Source organism: Eufriesea mexicana, unplaced genomic scaffold, assembly GCF_001483705.2.
Source record: "Eufriesea mexicana isolate 0111107269 unplaced genomic scaffold, ASM148370v2 scaffold5767, whole genome shotgun sequence".
NCBI classification, from domain to species: domain Eukaryota; kingdom Metazoa; phylum Arthropoda; class Insecta; order Hymenoptera; family Apidae; genus Eufriesea; species Eufriesea mexicana.
The window spans coordinates 147,382-172,462 of record NW_016913695.1 but is presented as its reverse complement, the minus strand read 5'-3'; the positions used below and the strand labels follow the sequence as shown (position 1 = coordinate 172,462).

At 41.7% G+C, this 25,081-nt stretch overlaps 2 protein-coding genes across 2 annotated transcripts in view; one reads left to right on the top strand and one right to left on the bottom strand.

Moving 5' to 3' along the window:
• PH4alphaEFB (prolyl 4-hydroxylase subunit alpha-1) overlaps positions 1 to 25,081 on the bottom strand; it is a 153,732-nt gene that overhangs the window by 17,851 nt on the left and 110,800 nt on the right. The window lies entirely within an intron of this gene.
• LOC108552241 (probable helicase with zinc finger domain) overlaps positions 22,203 to 25,081 on the top strand; it is a 4,766-nt gene continuing 1,887 nt past the window's right edge. Inside the window, exons 1-4 of the mRNA XM_017906678.1 lie at positions 22,203 to 22,551; positions 22,825 to 23,510; positions 23,689 to 24,348; positions 24,440 to 24,952. Of these exons, the coding sequence (XP_017762167.1) occupies positions 22,284 to 22,551; positions 22,825 to 23,510; positions 23,689 to 24,348; positions 24,440 to 24,952 (2,127 nt within the window). The 5' untranslated portion in view covers positions 22,203 to 22,283. The remainder of the gene's footprint in view (positions 22,552 to 22,824; positions 23,511 to 23,688; positions 24,349 to 24,439; positions 24,953 to 25,081) is intronic.

The following is a 25,081-nucleotide window of genomic DNA, read 5'->3' as shown; positions in this document are numbered from 1 at the left end:
AAATTGTTGCTCTACATCACAAAATCCCACAGCAATGACGATACGAATTCTCTCCGGCCCCACCCCGACATCCCGTAAGTGCTTCACAGCCAAGTAGCTACCCTACCCCAACGCCAGACTCTGTGATCCCAGGATCCATATCGCTTATCCAACTTCGTATCGGTAATCCGCAACAACATCAAGGATCCTCGCGATAACTCGAACCCGGTCTGCAGCGAGTAGCTCGCGTTCCAATCGATCAATCAGGGTAGGTGCACCGGTGGGTCATCATCGTCGCTGTGTACGAATTACATCGAATTAAAGTCGCGATAAAGCGGCGCTGTTTCGGTCGGGGTTTCCATTCCGATCGCATTTGCATGAGCGTTCCCCTCGTTATCTCGGCCGAACCGATCACGCAAATGGCTCTTCCTCGTCGTTCCGGCGTTCCCGATCTCGCTGGTTCAACGACCGGATAAAACGGGGGCCGAAAGAAAACGCGTGCAGCCCCATCGCCGGCAGGGATCTCCGATCCGGGAATACATTGTGGCTCTCGAAATGAAATTGTCCTACCCTGTCGTCCAACTCGCTCGTCCTTCTTCCACTGTCTTACAGTCCGTTTTTAAGGAACTCTTTACTCCCACCTGACACACCTCTTCCTAGCTCGAACCTCGTTTCCTCCTGAGACTCCCGACTCCTAATCTATCCTTCGCTTCTCTCTATTTTCTTTTTATGGATTACTGTTTCTTGGAACACGCAACGAGTGTCACCATGGAGAGATATCGAACCGATGTCGCTTATGTGATAGCTCCCAAGAATCCTAATGTCAAACCTAACCTCGCCTATCCGAAAAGCGTCAACATCCACAGTTCTTCGTTGGACCATTTCTGACGAGTTTGGTGACATAGACTTCAAGTTTGGCTTTACGGTTCTCAATCTTTCCTAGATTCTAGCTTTATTAATTTGAAGTAGGCCGCATCCCAACATCATTGGCGTATCCGCGAAAATGGGCCTTACAACCCCGTCAAACTCCCACCGTGAGAGTTGCAGTGTTTGGGACACAACACTCGTGACACTAACTTCGAAGCTTCTACTCAAACGTTTCCATACTAATTTCCCTAATCTTTATCCACAATTATCCTCCTATCGTGTTCCTTTAGCCTAACTCCTCCGTTAGCCTTTTCTGCCAAGTTTGGGGTGCCTCTTTGGTGACACAGACTTCGAGTTCTGCGTTTATAATTTTTCCTAGGCTCCCTTGTCGCGTATTTCAGGCTCTTCACCGATGCAGCTTACTTTATTAAACACGCGCGTGTGTATGTCAACTGCTTATGCGACATTTCGCGGGCTGCATCTCGCCGGGAAAAAGGAGGCAGCTCTCGACGCGACGATTGCTGCCGGAAATTGCAGGAAAAAGGAGCAGAGAGGATGCAGATAATTGTGAGGATGCACGTGGCACGAATGATAGCACGGCTGCCTATGAGCATTCTTGCTGGCTGTTACACGAGTGCTGCGATTTTAATCTGGGCTACGTAAGTGCTGCCAAATGGAGATGTCTACGTTCAGCCTGTGGCTGGGGTGTAATATCCTTAAATTCATTTCTGGCACGTACGAATGAAAATATGGTAGCAGCAGATTGCGAAGAGGCTAATTTGACAGGGTTTCGTGAAAGTAGAAAAGTGTATTGTGTCAATCTCTCAGTTTAGGGATTCACAGACTTGGTTCTTCTTTTCATCCCATGAAATGAGAGTTGACAATATCAAGGTAAGTTTGCTTAGAACCTCGGGTGGTCGTATATCCTTGGTCCACGGGATGATCTCGGGCTTCTCTAACAGTCTAGACCAAGTATCCTTCATTCTATAGTCCTGTCAAACAGTCTTCACTTACCCTACCTAGATTCTGTCAACCAACAATATCTCCACTTTAATAATCTCGATATTGTTCTATAATTTGAATTTAGATTCGTTTTTAGGCTAAGCTGCTCCCGTTTACTCCACGAGAGTTCGTTGCATGAGGATTATGGGTTTATAATTGTAAAATAACTATTTTAAAAAATAACTAAATTAATATATATATATATATATTATAGAAATTGGACGATTGTAATGTTTATTGATAACATGCAACATGCAATGCTCAACGTAGTATTACAATATTACAACTCTGTTCGACTTTGATTTTTAACTTTACAACTCAACCCAGTGTCAACTGTCTTTGACTTCAACTCAATATTAACCCTTTGCGCTCGAGAGGTCGCCATTTAATAAAATTTCGAAGCTCGATATTCATTAATATGTCAAATTTCAAATAATGTAACGGTATGCGAGCTATCGAAATCAAATAATTCTACGTGTTAATTATCATACGACTTCTTATTCACTGCTCAGAAAAATATCGTCAGCTTTGTAACAGAAAATCTTTGAATTCCTATTCTTCTTTAATCAAAAAATCGTCGAGTGCAAAGTGTTAACTGTCCTCTAATTGGTCCTGGTCTAGTTTATATTCCTTATCTTTCTTAGAGTGAACACGTAAATGTAGTCGTTATTAAGAGCGAAGAAACTTCTAGGAACAGTGAATCGATTTCTCATTTCAAATAGTTTATTTGAAAATTTTAACTTAGATATACTTTGTGCATTAGTCGTTGAAAAGGTCTTAGATAGGATTGTGCATTGCACCCATATGTCTATCTTTGAGTGCTTATCTAGGGCGACTGACCAACTCCTGACAGATGTCAAGAGGGTACTTGATATAGTTCTGAACCCTCAATTCTTATCTAATGTTTATATAAATATTCGTTCTTGGAATATTGATTTTATAAACTATTTATTCGCACCTAATATCCTAGATTGATTTTTGTACATAGTTAAACTTATCTCTTCAACGCGTTCTTTTGTCCATTTTCTCGAGGTAAATCCCCGCTCAGCGATGCAATTATACATCGATGTTGCTCGCGGAAAGTTGTCGTCGGACCTCAGTAGTAGCAGCAGCTCATTAAAATTCTCAGTGAAATTTTCAATCGTCCTAAGACGCGTTAAAACCAATGAATAATTCTATCAGCCGTGCCGACGATGCAAATCGGGCGTGTCAAACATTGAGATACCGCTCGTTAGAATTCCCTCTTGATAGCGTTTCGCTGCGAGCCTGTGATTATTTCCCGAGAAAATATTTCGTGGGAAAGAAGACGTAGTTGGCTGGCCAGTCTGCATACATTTAAATCGAATTAAGATGGAAAAAAATTGAATTAAGAGACGTTCCCCCTCCGCGCGAATTAGCAAGTCCAAGGAAGTAGCATTCTTGCGAGTACTCTAACAAACATTCGCTACATCCCAATGAAATGACCTGTCTACTCAATCACTTTCAGTGAAGATAAAAGAAGAATCGATATTAAGGTTAAGAAGAAAAAAGATTACGACAGAAATGGAAGAGTCACGAAGGATAACATTGACACCAGTTAGGATTATAATTAAGGCACCACGAGAGAAGTAGACGACGACATAAGTATAACATTGACACCAGTTAGGGTGATATACTTTGTGCATTAGTCGTTGAAAAGGTCTTAGATAGGATTGTGCATTGCACCCATATGTCTATCTTTGAGTGCTTATCTAGGGCGACTGACCAACTCCTGACAGATGTCAAGAGGGTACTTGATATAGTTCTGAACCCTCAATTCTTATCTAATGTTTATATAAATATTCGTTCTTGGAATATTGATTTTATAAACTATTTATTCGCACCTAATATCCTAGATTGATTTTTGTACATAGTTAAACTTATCTCTTCAACGCGTTCTTTTGTCCATTTTCTCGAGGTAAATCCCCGCTCAGCGATGCAATTATACATCGATGTTGCTCGCGGAAAGTTGTCGTCGGACCTCAGTAGTAGCAGCAGCTCATTAAAATTCTCAGTGAAATTTTCAATCGTCCTAAGACGCGTTAAAACCAATGAATAATTCTATCAGCCGTGCCGACGATGCAAATCGGGCGTGTCAAACATTGAGATACCGCTCGTTAGAATTCCCTCTTGATAGCGTTTCGCTGCGAGCCTGTGATTATTTCCCGAGAAAATATTTCGTGGGAAAGAAGACGTAGTTGGCTGGCCAGTCTGCATACATTTAAATCGAATTAAGATGGAAAAAAATTGAATTAAGAGACGTTCCCCCTCCGCGCGAATTAGCAAGTCCAAGGAAGTAGCATTCTTGCGAGTACTCTAACAAACATTCGCTACATCCCAATGAAATGACCTGTCTACTCAATCACTTTCAGTGAAGATAAAAGAAGAATCGATATTAAGGTTAAGAAGAAAAAAGATTACGACAGAAATGGAAGAGTCACGAAGGATAACATTGACACCAGTTAGGATTATAATTAAGACACCACGAGAGAAGTAGACGACGACACAAGTATAACACATTGACACCAGTTAGGGTTATAATTAAAGCATCACGAGCGAAGACATTCAGCCTATTTCCAAATTAGGAAATCGGAGGATCAAAAATTCTAGAACTCTCAATTTTGACAGTCACTTTGACGAATACTGAGTACATACTATAGAGAATATCAGTCTAACGACTCACTAGGAGTGAAAATAAAGAAGAACAACGTCAATTGGGAAGCTAGAAAGAAAATGGCTAACGACAGAAGTAGAAGAGTCACGAAGTATAACATTGACACCAGTTAGGATTATAATTAAGGCATTACAAGAGAAGTAGACGACGACATAAGTATAACACATTGACACCAGTTAGGGTTATAATTAAGGCACCACGAGTGAAGACGTTCAGTCTATTCTCAAATTAGGAAACCTAAGAATCAAATATTCTTGAACTCTAAATTTCGCCAGTCACTCTGACAAACACTGAGTATATACTATAGAGAACATCAGTTTAGCGACTCACTATCAGTGCAAACAAAGAGGAACCACGTCGGTATGGAGGCTAAGAGGAAAAGGGATGGAGATAGAAGCAGAAGAGTCACAAGGGATAAGGTTAACATCGGTTACGATTCTAATTAAGACAGCACTTCCGGTCGCCTCCTCTAGAGGAAAGTGGAGGTGGAGTGAAGCGAAAGCGTGGGAAGGAAAGCAGAGACCGCAAGTTGGCCACCGACGCGACGTGTGACGTCGCGTTGGGTTGTTCATGTCTCATCGTTAGCTAAATCACTAACTAGCCAATAGTCACTGTCCACTTTACCCCCCTCCACTTAAATAATTTAAAATTTTTTGTACAAAATTTATTTATTTTTTTTCAGCTTTCAATTATTTCCCTTCCTCCAAATTTTAATTATTTCTTTTCTTACAGCTTTTAATTATTTATCTCCTTCCACATTTTATTTATTTCCTCTGTTCTCAGGTTTTAGTTATTTTCCTTTTTTCCAGACTTTATTTTTCCATTTCTATTAATTCCTATTTGAGAATTCGAATATTTCTGAGATTATTGTCAAACTTAGATGTTCATTCCATTTAGTTTATCATTGTCAGTTATATTCGTTTCTCTTTCATTTTCTTTCTCACGATTTCATTCAGAAGACATTAATGGACGACGCAAGATGCATTTAGTCCTAAGTAGTTATAAGATAGATTCTGTGCTAAGTTTCACGTGCGCGCTTTCTGTACAAGGGTAAGTTATCCAACTTGGAGCGAAATATATAAATTCTCTATCCTTCTCCCTTACCCCTTTCATTTACCAAATAGAACATAATTGTTCTCGCGATAATCGCGATCGTTCTTAAGCACCGACTAGCCTACGCGACTTACTTCCATGTATATACTCAACTCCACATTTCGTAAGTCATCTTTTCCACCCGATAAAATATTTTTTTACTTGCCAATCCTGTTTATTTTTATTATACTATACTTTTGAATTCGAGTTCATTATCAGCAACCCCCAAGATACAAAGATACCAATTTTCAGACGAATCAAAAGGTGTCTTCATATTTCCACGACGATGACAGTCCTGGAACGTCTCCATGGAGTTGTCCCGCGGCTCGTTCGGCTTGATGGAAGCAATTAAAATAATGGCGGGTCCTCCGACCTGACGCTGCAACGTGGCTCGTGCTTCCGCCGATGTAATCGAACCGGATTCATCTCGTCGGATTTCTTTCGCCCTGATCCTAGGGCATTTTGATCGCGAAGGCATCCCGTGTGACATTTATCACCGATATTGGTCGTTACTATATTTTAGTAATTTTAAGTAATTTTAAAAATATAATAAAAGATTGCGGAGCATTAATTTTCCTTCCTTCGTAAATTTGCAATTTCTGCGATCTATATACGAGTCAGCTATGGGTCAAGATGCTTCACCCTAATTTCTGATTTTTTTTTGCAATTTTTGCAGTTTATTTACAATTTTTGCAATTTTTTTGGCAAATTTGCAATTTTTGCAATCTATATACGAGTCACCCATAGGTTAAGATGCTTTACCATAATTTTTGCGATCTATATACCAGTCATCTATAGGTGAAGATGCTTCACCCTAATTTCTGATTTTTTTTTGCAATTTTTGCGATCTATTTACAATTTTTGCGATCTATTTACAATTTTTGCAATTTTTATGCAAATTTGAAATTTTTGCGATCTATTTGCAATGTTTGCAAATTTTCTAATAAACTTGAAATTTTTGCAACTTTTTTGCAAATTTGCAATTTTTCCGATTTATATGCAAGTCATCCATAGGTCAAGATTCTTCACCTCGATTTTTGAATTTTCTCTTTTACTTTGGGACCAAAGAGACCGATTAAAACTTTATTTCTCATATTTAAAATAAATATTTATCTCTTCAAACATTACTCGTATCGAGATAGCAATATTTTTTTCCAAACGTTAAAATTATCAGAATATCAAAAAATCGCGTATTATTTTCCTCATCATATTTCTCGTTCCCGAATCACCGATTAAAATATGCGAATAAATATATTTCCTCACCGACGTCGATTCCGATTTATCTGCCACGTATTTTTCTAAAATAGCATTTTAGAAAAATCCCATAAAATATCGCCAGGGGATTTTCATTTTTACAAATATTTATACTTCGTGCCCCGTAAATATTTTAACCCTGGTAGATGTATTCGAACGTGCGAGAGAAGTCCGTCGTAAATATTCGAATAAACCAATCAAAAGATAATCCGTAATCGGGGGTTATTACCGTAATCACGTTAAAAAAAGTGCGCCATAACTGACACGATAGCTGATTTTCCCTTGATCCGCGGTTCAAAACACGTTGCGTGTCCAGTTGCATTTTTCATGCATATTTTACAGCGAGTTCCTGTTTAGGAGGAAAACCGGCCGCTCCGGGGGCTGATAAATGAACCGTGATTTTCGCGTAATCGCGGCGAAAGTAACGGGTTATGTAACTTAAATCGCGTGTCAGGGGTTGTCTTTTTGTGCACGCTTCGGTGGAAGATGGAGGCAAGAAGAAACACATTTCCGGCTACAAGTCTGCACGATTTTCTGGCTGCGTCGTGTAAGACCGATTGCACTTGAAGTACGACCATTTTGTACGTTCGCCAACGTCAAAATGGCGGGCCGTGTCACGCTGGTCGCATGTCTGGCGGGCATTCGTGCTTCACAAATAAAGTCTGGAAATTTAGCAGAATGTATTATCTGTGGCAATTTGTAGCGTGCAATTTCCTTGGTGTATTTTCAGTGGAAGACGAGGAAATAAGGGAATCAATGCCCTTTCCATCTTTAATTCTGTCGTGGTTCTTCTTCTTTAAGCATTTGTATTACTATATTGACTTATGGTTCTAGCAAGAATGGTTATTTTAATGGAATAAAGGAGAGTGAATGTTAGTTTGACTTTTGATTTCAGTTTCGAGTCGTGTACTGAAAATTGTTAAATGAAAATTCGACCAGGATATTTTAATATTACAAAGTGCCCTTGTGCTAGCAAACAATACAGTGGAGTAGCTGCTCGAGCTTCTTTCATGTAAAAATCGTACAGCAGGTTGTTAATTTAATTAAATTATCCTTTTTCTTTGTAATCCTTTTAAGTATATTTTCATGGAATAAAGATATCACGTAGGAAATTTAATTTAATAATCTCTTTCCATTGGAATTTTTTAAAGTATGTTTTTGTGGTACAAAAGAATTATAAAGCGAATTAATAATTTAATTAAATTATTTATCTTAATCCAATTTTTATAGTATATTTTGATGTTGCGAAAATATTATAAAACAAGTAATTAATTTAATAATTTTCTTTCATTCCAATTTTTTAATAGAACAGTTTGGTGATGGAAAGAAATTATAAAGCAATTGTTTGCTATAATTTTTTCAAGTATATTTTTATAGTATAACAAAATCATGGAGTAACTAATTAATTTAATAATTACACATCATTCTAATTTTTTAAGGAATATTTTGATGGTGGAAGAGAATCATAAAGCAATTGTTTGCTATAATTTTTTCAAGTATATTTTTATGGCATAAGAAAATCACGGAGCAAGCAATTAATTTAATAATTTCCCTCTATTTTAATTTTTAAAATAATATTTTGATGGTGGAAAAGAATCGTAAAGCAATTGTTTGCTTCAATTTTCTCAAGAATATTTTTATGGTACAAGAAAATCATAGAGAGAAGGGTTAATTTAAAAATTCTTTTCCACTGTAATTTTCTGAAAGTATATTTTAATATACAGTTCAAGCGAATTGATGAATTTATATCTTTCTGTGCAGGTAAGATCGAAATGGAAGGAAATACTGGTCGCTGGGATGCGAGAGGCTGTAACAACGACGAGAGACGAGTCGAGTAAGTTGTTTGCCGTATCGCGAATAAAACTGTGGAGAAAGTGATTAAGTACGCGGTCCTGGTTGTATTTAGCATCTTAGAGTATCGCACCGTGAAACTTTCCACTCGGTTCTCCCTGGCCTAAGTACCTCATTTGTACTTCCATTATCTCGGAGCGGTACAACCGCCGTGGAAAAAGACGAAACGGAACAATGACAGTGGTATATTTCAATGTTTGCTCTTGTTTCCAATTAAACGCCGAAAATGCTTCGCGATATTCAATCATTTTCTTGCTCTCACTTTTACTTCGTTTCTTTACATTTTCCCTCGGTTAATTCGCTTTTGGTACTGCACCAGTGTAATCCTGTTATTATTTGCCAGGTTCCAAGCATATTTTTATGCGTAACCATAAAACCCAGAGTTAATAAAATGGTCAAGTCCCAATACCATAGATTATCCCACGAACCAATTTTTTAAATACCAAATTTATCATATGGATCTCAATTTTTACAAATTAGCATGATTTGTTAATGATCTACAGTTTGGTGAATTAATTCTTTATTAGTTTCAAAATTTTCATTTTTTTCTTTTCCAAATTTTAAGTCTGTACAATTTAAGTATGTAGAAAACTATATAAAATGGATCTGTATCAAGTATTCAGCCCATATATTCAAGTATAATAAAGACAATAGGTCAGACAGACGAGTTTAAAAGTCTTCATCAACGACACCCAACACCACTGAACTAAAGAGTTGGTATAATTATTTCATAGGGTGTCCTATTTAAGTTGACACACACGCGAGAATTCCATTAGCATTATTAGTTTTTAACGATGGGCGTTTCCAAGGCCATTGAGAAGCCAATTTTTTTCGAAGCTAATTTTCTCAACATCAATTTTAAATCTATATATAATATTTCCAGAATCTTATTTTTATATAGACTATACATACTATGAAATATCTGACAATCCAAAGCAAGTTCAAAGAGACTAAAGATCCCCTTTTTACTTTTTCTCAAATATCAATTTTAAATCTATATAAATATATATTGAATGTCCAAAAATTCAGGCAAGAAGCAATTTTAATAGAAAATCCAGATTATTAATTAAAAATTGTATTGAAAATATAACTCAACAACGAAGACGCTTTGTTCTTTCGTTTAGGGCTCCATTTTTAACCCCTTTGCACTCGACGATTTTATAGCTAAAGAAGAGCAGGAGTTCAAAGATTTTCTGCTATAAAGCTGACGATATTCTTCGGAGCAGTAAATAAGAATTCGTATAATAATTAACACAGAATTATTTGATTTCGATACCTACCTACATTGTTCTAAATTTGACATATTAATTAGTATCGATCTTTGAAATTTTATCAAACGGTGACTGAAGAGCACCTCTCTAGAGCAAAAGGTTAATAACCCTGAACTGTCAGCTGTCATACTTTTCTTTCCTTTTCGTTGGCAATACCTTACAAATGGCGCGAAATTCAAATTTTGCATTTCCAGGATTTCATTTCACGTATATCACATACAATAAGAAATATCTGAAAATTCAAATCAAGTCGAAAAGGAGTAAAAAATAGCGTTTTTAGTTCCCCTGAAGCGAATATCGATCAACGCCCTGCATCATTAACGAGGAACGGACACGGGTCTTATTACCCTCGTTACAATAAATCATGGTGATCTACGTCGATAGATGATGAACGTATCACACGACTAAATAGTCGATGATGTTCAGATCTCTAGCAAAATTGGCATTGTCGCGGGCTATTCCGGGATGAGCAGTGAGACCGCCGAGACCGGCTTAATAATCCACGAAAGCTCCCGCTCGGCCGGGCCCGATAAATTATTCTCCGCCATTAGATCCCAACAGAGTTATTAGATTAAATCTTGATTCCCGATTTCCCACGTGCATCCGCCGTGACACCCACCCGTTCCCTTCCTAATCAGCCATACTTACGGGTGTCACGAAATAATTGACCGAGTAGGGGGACAAGACCGAAACCAGCGTCAGCTGTTTTTCCACGCGTTTTGGGGGATGAATTTCGACGACCACGCGCTTTCGTCGGCTCTGCGGTCGATGATGATGGCTCCTATGGAACGAACTTTTAATCACGTGCGCGATTGTTTCGACAGTGACACGTCGCGAAAAATCGTTGTATTTATTAACTCCGGAATTAAATACCGATTCGTAATAAGTTTGGTGAATATACGAATGACATTGACAGAATTACATGTAATAGGATGACGATGATAAATAGCTATATATAACGAAGGGGATTAAGGTGGAGAGGGTAAATAAATGAGGTGTCGAACAAAGATGTTACCCCGTGAATCACTGATTAGACTGTGTTTTACTCGTGATACAAAGGTATAGAGCAGAAAGTCACAAAGATTCGATTGTGTTTTATTCGCGATAGAAAGTATATTACAGAAGGTCACAAAGACTCGACTGTGTTTTATTTGTGGTACAGAGTATATTGCAGAAGGTCACAAAGACTCGACTGTGTTTTATTTGTGAAACAATACTATATTGCAGAAGGTCACAAAGACTCGACTGTGTTTTATTCGCGAGACAACGCTATATTACAGAAGGTCACAATGACTCGACTGTGTTTTATTCGTGAGACAATGGTATATTGCAGAAGGTCACAAAGACTCGACTATATTTTATTCGTGACACAATATTATATTACAGAAGGTTACAATGACTCGACTGTGTTTTATTCGTGGTACAGACTATATTGCAAAAGGTCACAAAGACTCGACTGTGTTTTATTTGTGGTACAGAGTATATTGCAGAAGGTCACAAAGAATCGACTGTGTTTTATTTGTGAAACAATACTATATTGCAGAAGATCACAAAGATTCGACTGTGTTTTATTCGCGATACAAAGTATATTACAGAAGGTCACAAAGACTCGACTGTGTTTTATTCGTGGTACAGACTACATTGCAAAAGGTCACAAAGACTCGACTGTGTTTTATTCGTGAAACAATGCTATATTTCACAAGATCACAATGACTCGACTGTGTTTTATTCGCGACACAAAGTATATTGCAGAGAGTCACACAGACTCCGACTGTTCTATACTCCGACTTTAACGACTAACTCGATTAACTTAACTAACAGCTGACTCGACTAGCTCGACTAACTACTAACTGTCACTAAATATCGACTGACTTTCAGAACTTCTCTCCTCAAGGACTCGACGACTGAGTTTTAGATGCACAATCTAGCTCATGAAGCAACATCGAGACGAAATAAAATTAACCCTTTACACTCGACGATCTTTTCGTTACAGAAACATAGTAATTCGAAGACTTTCCGCCATAAAGTCGACGATATTTTCAAAACGGTAAATAATAAGTGCAAATCAACAATAATACATAGAATTATTTTATCTCCATATTCCACGTGGACAATTTTAAATTCGAGATATTAATTAATAACGATCTTTAGAATCTGATTTATATGACTGAGCGTCGCCTCCCGAGTGCAAAGGGTTAATATTTGTCGCTCTCGTTTCGTCAAACAGGAAGCAATTAAAGAAAACAGACATACAAACATCCTCAGTCCAAATCCTCATCTACTCGCCAGATGAATCTTCTCCATCTCTCTCTCTCTCTCCGAATTAATTCGTTCCAACAGACATCCACTTACATCATCAGCCCTCCTCCCATCTAAATTCCTAGGAAATCACGGGTCACGCCTTAAGAACAAGCTCATGATCGTTTGTCCGACACGGAGCTCGAACAGGTCTCAATTACCCGAGTAAATTGGAATCGATAAGTCGGCGTGGAAAGTCAGCCTCTCGGTGTCTGCGAATTCTTTTCCTTACATAGACAACGTCCGTGTCTGCTGGAGTGTCCAATTACAATTGGACCGCGATCCAATCGCGATATCAACTTGCAGGCGGAAGATAGGGACATCCCGGGCGCCATTGTCCCCGACGTGACACAATGGCGGCCGACGCGGGCGTCTTTCGCGCTGCGTTATCTCGCGTCGCGACTTTCTCCCCTTTCCCAGGCGATTTCACGCTTTTGTCGCACCCAGCCACGCACTGTTAACAGTTACGAAACGATCGTTGCCCGTATTTCGCCCTTGGACTCGCGTAACGATGGCAGCAACTTCCCTGAGTCCGCGAGTTAGGTTAGTTTCCGCTTCGAGTGCCTGACTGGGGGAGTCAGAGAGGTTGGTAGGCATGGAATGCCTGTTTACCGGTGAGTTTCGGTGTTTACAGCCGGGTTTCGAGATTTGAGTCAGAGTAGTTCGAGATTGTAGCGATTTTTGAGGATATCGGGGTAAATACCCTTAAATAACCCTTTCGGTACTACTGTCGCCCATTGGCGGCGGCCATGAAACGTTCTCTGGGTACTACCGTCGCCTATTGGCGGCATCTGCGAAACGTCACCGACTTCGCGATAGAAAGTATATTACAGAAGGTCACAAAGACTCGACTGTGTTTTATTTGTGGTACAGAGTATATTGCAGAAGGTCACAAAGACTCGACTGTGTTTTATTTGTGAAACAATACTATATTGCAGAAGGTCACAAAGACTCGACTGTGTTTTATTCGCGAGACAACGCTATATTACAGAAGGTCACAATGACTCGACTGTGTTTTATTCGTGAGACAATGGTATATTGCAGAAGGTCACAAAGACTCGACTATATTTTATTCGTGACACAATATTATATTACAGAAGGTTACAATGACTCGACTGTGTTTTATTCGTGGTACAGACTATATTGCAAAAGGTCACAAAGACTCGACTGTGTTTTATTTGTGGTACAGAGTATATTGCAGAAGGTCACAAAGAATCGACTGTGTTTTATTTGTGAAACAATACTATATTGCAGAAGATCACAAAGATTCGACTGTGTTTTATTCGCGATACAAAGTATATTACAGAAGGTCACAAAGACTCGACTGTGTTTTATTCGTGGTACAGACTACATTGCAAAAGGTCACAAAGACTCGACTGTGTTTTATTCGTGAAACAATGCTATATTTCACAAGATCACAATGACTCGACTGTGTTTTATTCGCGACACAAAGTATATTGCAGAGAGTCACACAGACTCCGACTGTTCTATACTCCGACTTTAACGACTAACTCGATTAACTTAACTAACAGCTGACTCGACTAGCTCGACTAACTACTAACTGTCACTAAATATCGACTGACTTTCAGAACTTCTCTCCTCAAGGACTCGACGACTGAGTTTTAGATGCACAATCTAGCTCATGAAGCAACATCGAGACGAAATAAAATTAACCCTTTACACTCGACGATCTTTTCGTTACAGAAACATAGTAATTCGAAGACTTTCCGCCATAAAGTCGACGATATTTTCAAAACGGTAAATAATAAGTGCAAATCAACAATAATACATAGAATTATTTTATCTCCATATTCCACGTGGACAATTTTAAATTCGAGATATTAATTAATAACGATCTTTAGAATCTGATTTATATGACTGAGCGTCGCCTCCCGAGTGCAAAGGGTTAATATTTGTCGCTCTCGTTTCGTCAAACAGGAAGCAATTAAAGAAAACAGACATACAAACATCCTCAGTCCAAATCCTCATCTACTCGCCAGATGAATCTTCTCCATCTCTCTCTCTCTCTCCGAATTAATTCGTTCCAACAGACATCCACTTACATCATCAGCCCTCCTCCCATCTAAATTCCTAGGAAATCACGGGTCACGCCTTAAGAACAAGCTCATGATCGTTTGTCCGACACGGAGCTCGAACAGGTCTCAATTACCCGAGTAAATTGGAATCGATAAGTCGGCGTGGAAAGTCAGCCTCTCGGTGTCTGCGAATTCTTTTCCTTACATAGACAACGTCCGTGTCTGCTGGAGTGTCCAATTACAATTGGACCGCGATCCAATCGCGATATCAACTTGCAGGCGGAAGATAGGGACATCCCGGGCGCCATTGTCCCCGACGTGACACAATGGCGGCCGACGCGGGCGTCTTTCGCGCTGCGTTATCTCGCGTCGCGACTTTCTCCCCTTTCCCAGGCGATTTCACGCTTTTGTCGCACCCAGCCACGCACTGTTAACAGTTACGAAACGATCGTTGCCCGTATTTCGCCCTTGGACTCGCGTAACGATGGCAGCAACTTCCCTGAGTCCGCGAGTTAGGTTAGTTTCCGCTTCGAGTGCCTGACTGGGGGAGTCAGAGAGGTTGGTAGGCATGGAATGCCTGTTTACCGGTGAGTTTCGGTGTTTACAGCCGGGTTTCGAGATTTGAGTCAGAGTAGTTCGAGATTGTAGCGATTTTTGAGGATATCGGGGTAAATACCCTTAAATAACCCTTTCGGTACTACTGTCGCCCATTGGCGGCGGCCATGAAACGTTCTCTGGGTACTACCGTCGCCTATTGGCGGCATCCGCGAAACGTCACCGATGACTGTCGCGATCCGAATGAAAAATTTAGTGTCAATCACGCTCTAGATTTCTATGAATACCGCAAAACACGTTTTCCTGGCTTCCAGAGCAGCCACTCTTGCGGAAAACTTCCTCGTACCACGAATGTATAACTGCGGCCAGCTCCTCCGTACCAAAGGGCTAACCCTTTAGGCATGGCTGAATTCTGCGCGGGGCTGTTTCTCTGTATGACAGAGTTCAACTCGAATTACGCGTAAATGACACAACACTGCAACGTGTGACGGACAGTGCTATTCCCTACGCGAGTTCATTGGAATGAAGTTTTAGATGATTAAGGAAGTAAATGGTATATTTGTTTAAATGATAAGCAACAATTCATATCTGATACTGACGTATTAAAAACAAAGACTGTACATTCTGTCTATATACTGCCAACACTGTTATTAAGCGTTGCGTAGACAAAAATGGTGAAGGAGAAAAAACAAAAGATATGAAAACGATCATTTAATTCCAACGAGTGAGCGAGTGAGCCACTAGAGTGAGCCACTATAGTGGCACGTCGATCAGAAAGATGACATCCATAATGGCGCATTGTGCCTAAAAGGTTAAGAACCTCGCTGTCCCAAGACTGGAATACTCACACTCCATGATACGATACCGATTAAAATGTCAACTGAAGACAAGAATAATCTGAAATTTAACATTATCTTCGTTGCTATGGTAGTCTTGGTGATGAAGGAATTAGCTTAATTGGATCATTTAAAATTAATCGAGTGTGCTACCTAGAATTCCATCCTTCTCTTGAATCTAGGTTCAAAATATTACTAGACGTTACCCGATAATTATGCGAGTTTTTGCAAAGGCAAAAAGGAAGCTTGAGTGTCAGATTGGAATGCGAGCCCGGAATACCAAGAGAAGCTTTACCCAAATTTTCTGCAGGTTGAGCACAATTTGCAGTGCGCGGAATGCGAGGATGTAATCTAGGGTTGTTGAACATGCCCCTAATTTCGGGTACCAGCCTGCAATTTCGACCACTGCTTGAAATCTCGTATTCTCGTTAGTCAACGATACATCAATCGCAGTCGAACGGCATAAAGCTACGAATCTTTCGCGAATACGTGCAAAAAAATCTCGAATCTTTGCCCGTCAGCGTGAAAATCGAAGGAATTCAGGAAGTCCTTCGGGGAGCATTTTACAGACAGCAATGACAAGACGCAAACGCGATTTCCGAAGTCATCCAACAGGTTCCCGATCGAAATTAATTTCTCAACCGCGAACAAACTCCAACGACACGTCGAACTTCAAGCAAATTTTAATCGAGTTCTCCATCCGTATTCTGCACCTCGGTGCAACAATGGAATTCGATTAATGACTCTCTAACCTTCGTCGTTGCTAAACGTCCCGTTTCCACTGGCCCTTTGTAACCTGAACTTCCCTCGGATTCCGAATGTCAGCCGAGTAAAACGTAAACAAGCCTGGAAATTCAATTTGCAAATATTGGACGTCAAAGTCCTGAGCTACCCCCAACGAAACCGCATTTTCCAATATCCAACCTCCAATTCCCGAGCATCAGGCGTGGAGTATACAATTCCGAAGTTAAAAGATTTGCGAAGCTTATCGATCAGTGGAAAATTCGACCGCCAAGTGCCCGATACTTCCGGCTAGACTCCATTATCCGTCATCTCTTGGCTGGGACTCTGCTCGACCTGGAAACAAGCGCGGATAGGTGCGGGTGTATCGCAGCCGACAGCGTGGCCAGGCAGCATGGGGTCGAAAGGATGTATCGATTTCACCGTGGACCAGTGTTAGTCGGCGTAAGTGACGAGGTGTCGTATAAATTACCGGAATAAACGAGCCAGGTGCGCTTGACTTTGGCCGTTCACGCGACACCGTTCACCTGACATCCGCAGCTGTGACAGCCCGACATCCTGCGCCCGGGATTGGTCCACTCGTTGGACCAGATGGAGAGAGCAAGGGAGAGAAACCAATCGAACCTGGACAACTCCTGAACGTCGTTCGACTGTCGTTGCTTCGTCCCACGATGGGTCCTAATGAGCTTTCGCGATCGCTACCTGCCACGTTTCCGCCCTCCTCGTTCCTCTAGCTCGGCCCAATTCGGCTCAGGATCGTGCAGCTGCGTGCTCTTTAGATCTAGAGTATACCATAGTCGTGTGTCGCCATCGCAGCTGTGGCTATTTTCTTAAATACCGGCGAAACGACGAATCTCGTCACAGTTGCCAGAGGCACATGGTCTGGTGCGTGTCAATTCTTCGTACGGATACTCTGAGTGATGCGGTCTCTGGAGGACACAGAGGTAGCACCGATGTCTAACATCGCAGTAGGGGTACTGTGTACTTAGAGGATAATCTGAAGGACGCGTGCAACGATTTGTCAGTTATATATGTGAGCTGTGAAGTTTCTCGAGCCTGGGAGCAGTGTGCATTGGAAACGTTAAGCTACCTGCTATGTTAATAAAGTTTCTACTATATCGGTTACTAGGTACATTCTGTTAGACCTCTCAGCGAGTCTATTAGTAGCCGAAGATTGTAAAGAGATGGTTCGGTGCCAGCTGATAAGGCAAAGACCAATTCCAAGTCTTATTAAGTTCAGTTTTGTGATCGATTTTGCCTTTAACAGCGTCTTGGGTCCTCTAGATCGGCCCATTTCAGCTCACGATTGTGCAACTGAGTGGTCTTTAGACCAGGAGTACATCATAGTCGCATATCGCCATCGCATCTGTGGCTATTTTCTTAAATATCGGCGAAACGACGAGTCTCGTCACAGTTGCCAGAGGCATATGGTCTGGTGCGTGTCTATTTCCTCGTACGGATACTCTGAGTGATGCGGTCTCTGGAGGACACAGAGGTAGTACCGGTGTCTAACATCGCAGTAGGGGTCCTGTGTACTTAGAGGATAACCTGAAGGTCGCGTGCAGCGATTTGCCAGTTATATGTGTGAGCTGTGAGCTACCTGCTACGTTAATAGAGTTTCCACTAGATCGGTTACTTGGTACATTCTGTTGGACTTTTGAGCAAGTCTATTAGTAACCAAAGATTGTAAAGAGATGGTTCGGTGCCAGCTGATAAGGCAAAGACCAATCCCAAGTCCTATTTAATTCAGTTTTGTCGTTATTGCCTTTGACAGCGTCTTGGGTCCACGATGATCTTTCAGTGATCTTTCAGCGATGATCCCCATATTATTCCAGAATAATATTCTTCGTACTAGATCAATTGCAAAGCACAGATCATCCAAAGTACCAGAGATCCTGTTCTTCACAGACTAAACCAACAACATCGATCAGCATCTTGAACTCCACGCTACCTGATCTCTCGAATCACTTGTCTTAACGAAGCATCGTTATCCATGACCTGTTTAATCCACCCTCGAAACAATCTCATCCAGCCTTTTTCTATTCTCTCCCTTTGCTTGCACCACCGGCGGAACTGGAATACCTCTCACAACGGCACCCACCGTTCATTTTTGCCTGCACGCGTGAGCGCAGACGGAAGAAGAAAAGCCGGTTTCTAATAACCGACTGATACCCAGCGTTCGAGTCTCTGGATGTGAGTTGGTAGGCGGAAGGTAAGCCGGAAGCGGGCGCAGAAACTCGATTAAAAAACTGACCCTGCCCCAGCGAGCACATATTCGCGCGCGTCCGCGTCAGGGATGCGATAACGACAATTCTTTATATTCCGGCTCCGTCCGATATAACGAATCCTCTCGTTAGCTCGATTTCGACGTTTTCGCCCGTTACTTGCACCCTCCCCGCGCCGCCCGCCTCGTTGCACCCGCAGTCCCGATATTTCCAGCGCGCCAGGCCATCCTGCGTCAACTCTGTCTCTCCTCTTCCATTCCTCTTCGCTCTTCGCAAGAACGGTCATGCACTAGGCGACAGATTTTAATTAGCGATATATGCGAGCAATCCAAACTCATCCCCGGAGCTCGCGCTTCTTCCGCAGTCTCAACCCCTGTCCCGTTTTCAGCTCTGCTCCACCGGACCATCCCTCCAGACCTGCACCTTCGCTGCGTGTTGCTCTTCCCCTTCGTTTTTAGTCGCTTTCGTCGTGTCTCCTTCCTTTTTGCTCTTTCTCCTGTTTTTCTCGTGACCCAGGGAAAAACGTCGACGGGTTTTCTAGTTCCTTTTTATCGAGCCAGGCCCCGCTATCTCGTTGCGTTCGTCATTTTAATCGCGAGCAGCGGATGAATTTATCGCGCAGCACCACCCACTTCGCCCCTTCTTAAGGCTCCTATCGCGCCTTTTGCCAACATCTGGCGATCCGACTGATATAATGTAACTAGATGAACGCGAATTTCCCCTAGATAAGAAGTTCCTGTCCACCGCGTCAGGTCGCGATTTTTCGCACCCCCTAGCTGCGCGGACTTGCACGAAATCAGGCTCGTTATGTCGTTCCATTGAGATTACCTTTTTCTCCAACTTTTGCTTTCGTTTTCTCCTCCTCTTTCCTCTTCTTTATCTTCGCTTTCTCCTCTTCTTTCTCCTCCTTTTGACTTCGTTTTCGCCCCCTCTTTCACCTTCTTTTACCTTCGTTTTTTTCACCCTTTTCACCTTCTTTTACCTTCGTTTTCTTTCCCTCTTTCACCTCCTGTTACCTTCGTTTTCTGTGCCTCTTTCACCTTCTTTTACCTTCGTTTTCTTCCCCTCTTTCTCTTTCGTCTTTCTCCTGTTTTTGCCTCAGCGAGAAGGCTTAAAGAGACATTCACCGGTGGTTGTTTTCCGTTTCCGAACCCCTCGACCCAACTCTTCCTTCCATTTTCGTTTTGCGACTGCCGGGACGAAGGGTAGCTGATGAAAGCGACACAAGCTTAAGCGCTTTTGTCCCGCAGCGTTTGAGGGCCGCGTCGGGCTTAATAATCTTGAGCTTCGTTAACGGAAGCGCGGTGAATGAAAATATTTCCTGATGAACTGAAGCCCCGGTAAATGTTCATTGTCCGCCCTTTCTTTTTCCTCCCTTCCTCCTACCCGTGGCAGTTTCTTTCTGTTTAGGAATGACCTGTTACAGTCGGATGAGTCCTCTCCTTTCAACGATCCCGTTCGGAATTACCCTGGTTAACGAGAGTTTCATTAATGAAAACGTAAATAGGTTTCATTATCGTGCAATTTGCATCGCGAATTCATTTCTTTGGCTGTCCCTTTCTGCAACAAATTTCGGGGTCCACGGTAACGCGCTCCTTCGGTGCAGCAGTCATGGTTTTGGAATAACTACGTTGAAGAAAGTATCAAAACTTGATGATTTGCATGTTATGGAATTGTCAAGCTATCAATATCTAGCATTTATATACTATAAAATTAAAATTCGTAGCATTTTGTGACAACAGTTGTGGGGATGCACTCAACTTCGCGAAGAAAGACTGACTTTCAGCCAAACCGATTTGGGCCCTTAGTAAATAAGTAATAAACAAGTCGCGCGGGCCCTGTGGTTTACTTCCATGCGTCCCAACTTCACCCTCTTGGGAAAGTAAATAGCTTTCTCCAAAGGAAAATAGAATGCACAGTATAGTCAAGTCAGAGCAATTGCAACCGGTCCCACTGCAGTGATCGTAATAAAAAAACCAAACATTCGACGCCAATGTAGCCCTCGTTCATTTTACCCCCTTCGCCCCTTCGCAGTTATACATTGTTCCTAAATATCAAATTATAGACAGCTCGGAGATCACCCGAAATCCAAACGGTATAGGTACACCTTGCCAATACAAAGTTGCAATTCAGGCTCGTGGATCGAGCAAATGATTTCAGGAATCGATAAACGATAATACATATATTTCGCAAAAAGTTCTCGTCGCGATATTATCGAACCTAACCTCAACCGAGAAACTAACGGGAGTAACTAGTTCCACGACCCATTCCCGTTCAAACGGTCCACTCTCCGTTCCTAAAGCCCGAGCGAGCATCGACGACAGACCAGCAGCAGCAAGAACCATCCCGAACCCAGATGTGCGCGTGAAAAAGCGACCCCCGTGGCCATCGTTCCGCGCGTGCCTCTCGAACACAATTAAAAGTGGCCGTCCACAGGCACGCGAGCCAGCACGCATACAGAGCGTCGAACGTCGCATTAGATTTCCCCGGGGGAAAGTTGGAAAACAGACAAATAGTTTATCTCGCGTTGGAAACTGGTCAGCTCCCGTGACTGCAGATTCCAATAGCATTTTTTCATCGGTTCCCCGCGCCGCGCGACCCCGCTCCGTGTAACGGTTCAGGCGTCGAGGTAAATGGAATAGCCTGGTATCAAGGGGAATACCTGGAGCAACGCACGAAATGGTCGACGATTCGAAAGCTTTCAAGCCAGTCGAGCTAACCGCGATCCCACTCCGCTGGTTCTGCGCTCCGTCCCTCTTGCGGAGACTCTTCAAACGTCCTGTTACCCCCACCCTTCGGTCTCCTCTCTCCGCGCGGGTTCAATCGCTCGGAGCCCTTCGCCAGGCCGCAGGATAATGGCGATCGTCATTTAGCCACTTCCGGTGGTTCGATAGCATTGCGCGATTTACATGAGAATCTTCGCTGGTATTTCCACGGGATCGCACGGAGTGGTGATGGGGGTGGGAGGTGGGGAGAGAGAGTGAGACAAGCCGCTTTCCATCTGACGAGTTTTTTTCTGGCTTGTTTATTTGCCACGAAAGCTGCCTGCGGGGATTGCAAGAATCGCGGGTTTTTAATCTGATTTCGCGATGAATGTAAGCGCAAATAGGAACGAAAGGTGGAGAAACTCTTGATTTGTGTACGCTATGGAAGAATTGAAGATGGAATGTATCATCTATTACTATCGTAATTGTGTCGTTACACGAATTGTCATACTTTAATTAACTGTTAATTTCTGACAAGATCATTTCGGTGTGTGATCTCCTTTCGCGGTGTAATTTTATATTGTAATGTTCGTAATAAACGTTGATTATGAATAAATAAATAATTTTTTGTTTATTTATTTATATTCAATTCCTGGCTCCAGTCGTCGATAAAGTCACTCGCCCAGACTCACGAGTGCATCGACAGTCGCAAGATGGCGGCAACTGCGTTCCAGCATTGTTTAGTCTGCACGTGCAGCCTACGCACAGTGTTCGATCAATAGTTATCGTGGAGTTATCGTGGAAATGCGTGTTGAAATGGGTGCATCTGTTGCTTCGAAAACATCAACAATCGTGCAGTATAATATAATGTAGTCAAATATGTCGGTATCTTGTCGAAATTATGCGGAATTTCTGTCCGCGACCATGGTCGATTTTTCGTATCGAATGGCGGAAGAGGTTAAGCCTCCGTTTCTTTCCGAATTCGCGAATAAACTGCACCATGATTGGTTAAAATCGAAGAATCCAGAGGTTATTATGAAGTACGAGCAATCAGAAGATGTGTTGATTATCCCGGATAAAAGTCTTTATTGCCAATCAACCGATAAGCATGTGATTTTCAATTGGAATTTTAAGATTTTTGCCAATGGTAAGTGTCATTGTTTTCTAACTGTGTGTTTACATAACTGTTTAACAAACTCGATTGTCATTGGTCGTAACAAAGATTCATTGAGATAATTAGATAAAGGATTAATGTTTGTAAATGACATTAATGATAGAATATTAATGTTTGTAAATGATATTAAAGTATCGAAAGCTTATCGTTTTAAATAATTGAAGAGTTGAGTAATTTATGAAGAGAAATATAGCATTGAGATTTCTGTTTGGTACAATATTTGTCAAAGGTAAATGATTCATTTAGGTAAACGGTTGCAAAGAGTAGTATTAATGTTGGATCAAAATCGCAAGAATTTTGACCTGAAATCGGTTAAGCATAACGGTGCAACTATTGGATTTACGAACAGTCAAGAATGGTACAATCCAGACCTGAGGAATAAACATGGAAGTGGAAATGCAACAGAGAAATTGTTGTATCATGTCAAAATTGGTTTTGTTGCAAGTAAATATGGCACGTACCGCCAGAATGTGGTTTTCTACTTTGGAGAGTATCCAGTGATATTTCAGAGAATTTGCATGGACTGTTTACCAGCCGAAGATTCCTCCAGGATCAATAAAGCAACAAACTATCAGTTTTCTCAGAACCCAAAAACATGGAATAATAAGAAATATCAAATTTGTTGGTTCGAGTCACCTTTTGTATCTGCGAAAGACAAAAAGGAAGATCAACTGTCCATGATCTATCCGTATCCTGATAAAAGTAATTTCTCCTTGACTCAAGAGTCTCTCACTGATAATCGTTTGACACCAGAAAATTATAGAGGTCGTCTTCATGAATTGATCACTATAGAAGAGCTGGCTAGACACGAACAGATAGCTAGATATAATGAGACCTCGTACATGCGTCTTTTAAGTCACTATGTTTTGGCTTCTGTAGGCGATGGATCCACCATTGGCAAATATGCACCGCATGGTGAACTCTTTGCTCAGGTGCGGTTCCTTTTAGCAATTATACCTTTCTTCTTCTTCTTCCTACACTCTTCTGCTACTTTGAACAATAATGTACAATTAGTGGTAGTCTCGCAAATACATATAAGCTCACATTTAGTATAGTTGTTTCGTGTTTTAATTGGTTAAAAGAAAATTGTATGATGAATTTGTACCACAGCTGCCGCTAAGCCGCAGTATCTCAGAAGATACGAAAAGCGGCAGGCTGTTCCTGAGAGGTTGCAATAAAGTGCTCTTCAAGAGTTTATCGCATACCTCGAGTACGATATTCGAAGCGCACATAGAGGACAAGTATATGCAGACCGTGTACGTTAGATTGTCGAAAAAGTGCGTGCATATGTTGAACTTGGTGGCTGATACGGATATGCACGTGCAAGTGCAATTCCTATTGAATCGTTTACCATTCTGCGAATGGCACAAGTCGGTGGACAGTTTGCCCGATATAGGGCTAGTTTTTCTAAACAAAATTTACGTGGATATGAAGGAAACCGATATATTGGATGTGGAATGCAAGAACGTGGTCAGCTTGCTAAACACGAAGCAGAAGAAAGCTTTATCGGCGATAACATATCCCACTGACTTTTTGATGCCACCGATCTTGTTATTAGGCCCATTTGGCACCGGGAAAACATTCACCATTTCGCAGGCTATTAGAGTCTTACTCACCGAGTGTACCCAGTCCAAGATTTTACTTTGCACGCACAGCAACAGCGCAGCGGATCTCTACGTGAAGGAATTCTTCGACGTTTGGTACAAATTCGAAAAGAATCCACGACTCAAACCGATCAGAATTTACTACGAAGGTAGAGCCAGGAATACGGTACGTCTCTGTGGAAGAATTAGACCCGTGATTCTACTCGATGGAAGATTTCTTTCTGCTCTTCCACCATTTCACCATTCCACCATTTCAGGTCCATCCAGTGGTTCAGGGGTATAGTCTGATGAAAGAGAACGGTACCTTTCGCACGCCGATCGAGGATGACCTGAAAGATTGTGGTCTGATCGTGACCACCTTAGCCATGTCTAGCTCTCTAACCAGTTTCCATCTGTCGTTCACGCACATAATAATCGACGAGGCTGCCCAAGCATTAGAATGCGAAGTTCTGACTCCGTTGGCCCTAGCTACTCCACGAACTCGCTTGGTTCTCGCTGGTGACCAGATGCAACTTGCACCAGAAATATACAGCGATCTGGCTAGCGAACGGGGCCTGGGTGTAAGTCTGTTAGAAAGAATCTATGGGACATACCCGAAAACGCATCCCTGCAGGATCCACTTGCACCAGAGTTACCGTGCTCACGAGGACATCACTAGGTTCACCTCTGAGATGTTCTACGATGGGATCGTGAAACCCGTTGGCGAAATGGTACACCACCCAGTGTTAAAACCTTTGACTTTTTACGCCGTTCAGAGCATGGAAGTGCAGGTACGTTTGCCATCAGCAGGATTTCGAAGATAGATTGCTTCGGTACTTGTCGTATTCGGAAATACCGTTTGAATGGTCGACGAAACGAGTACTATAACCATCACAACCACTTACGATATAACCATTCCT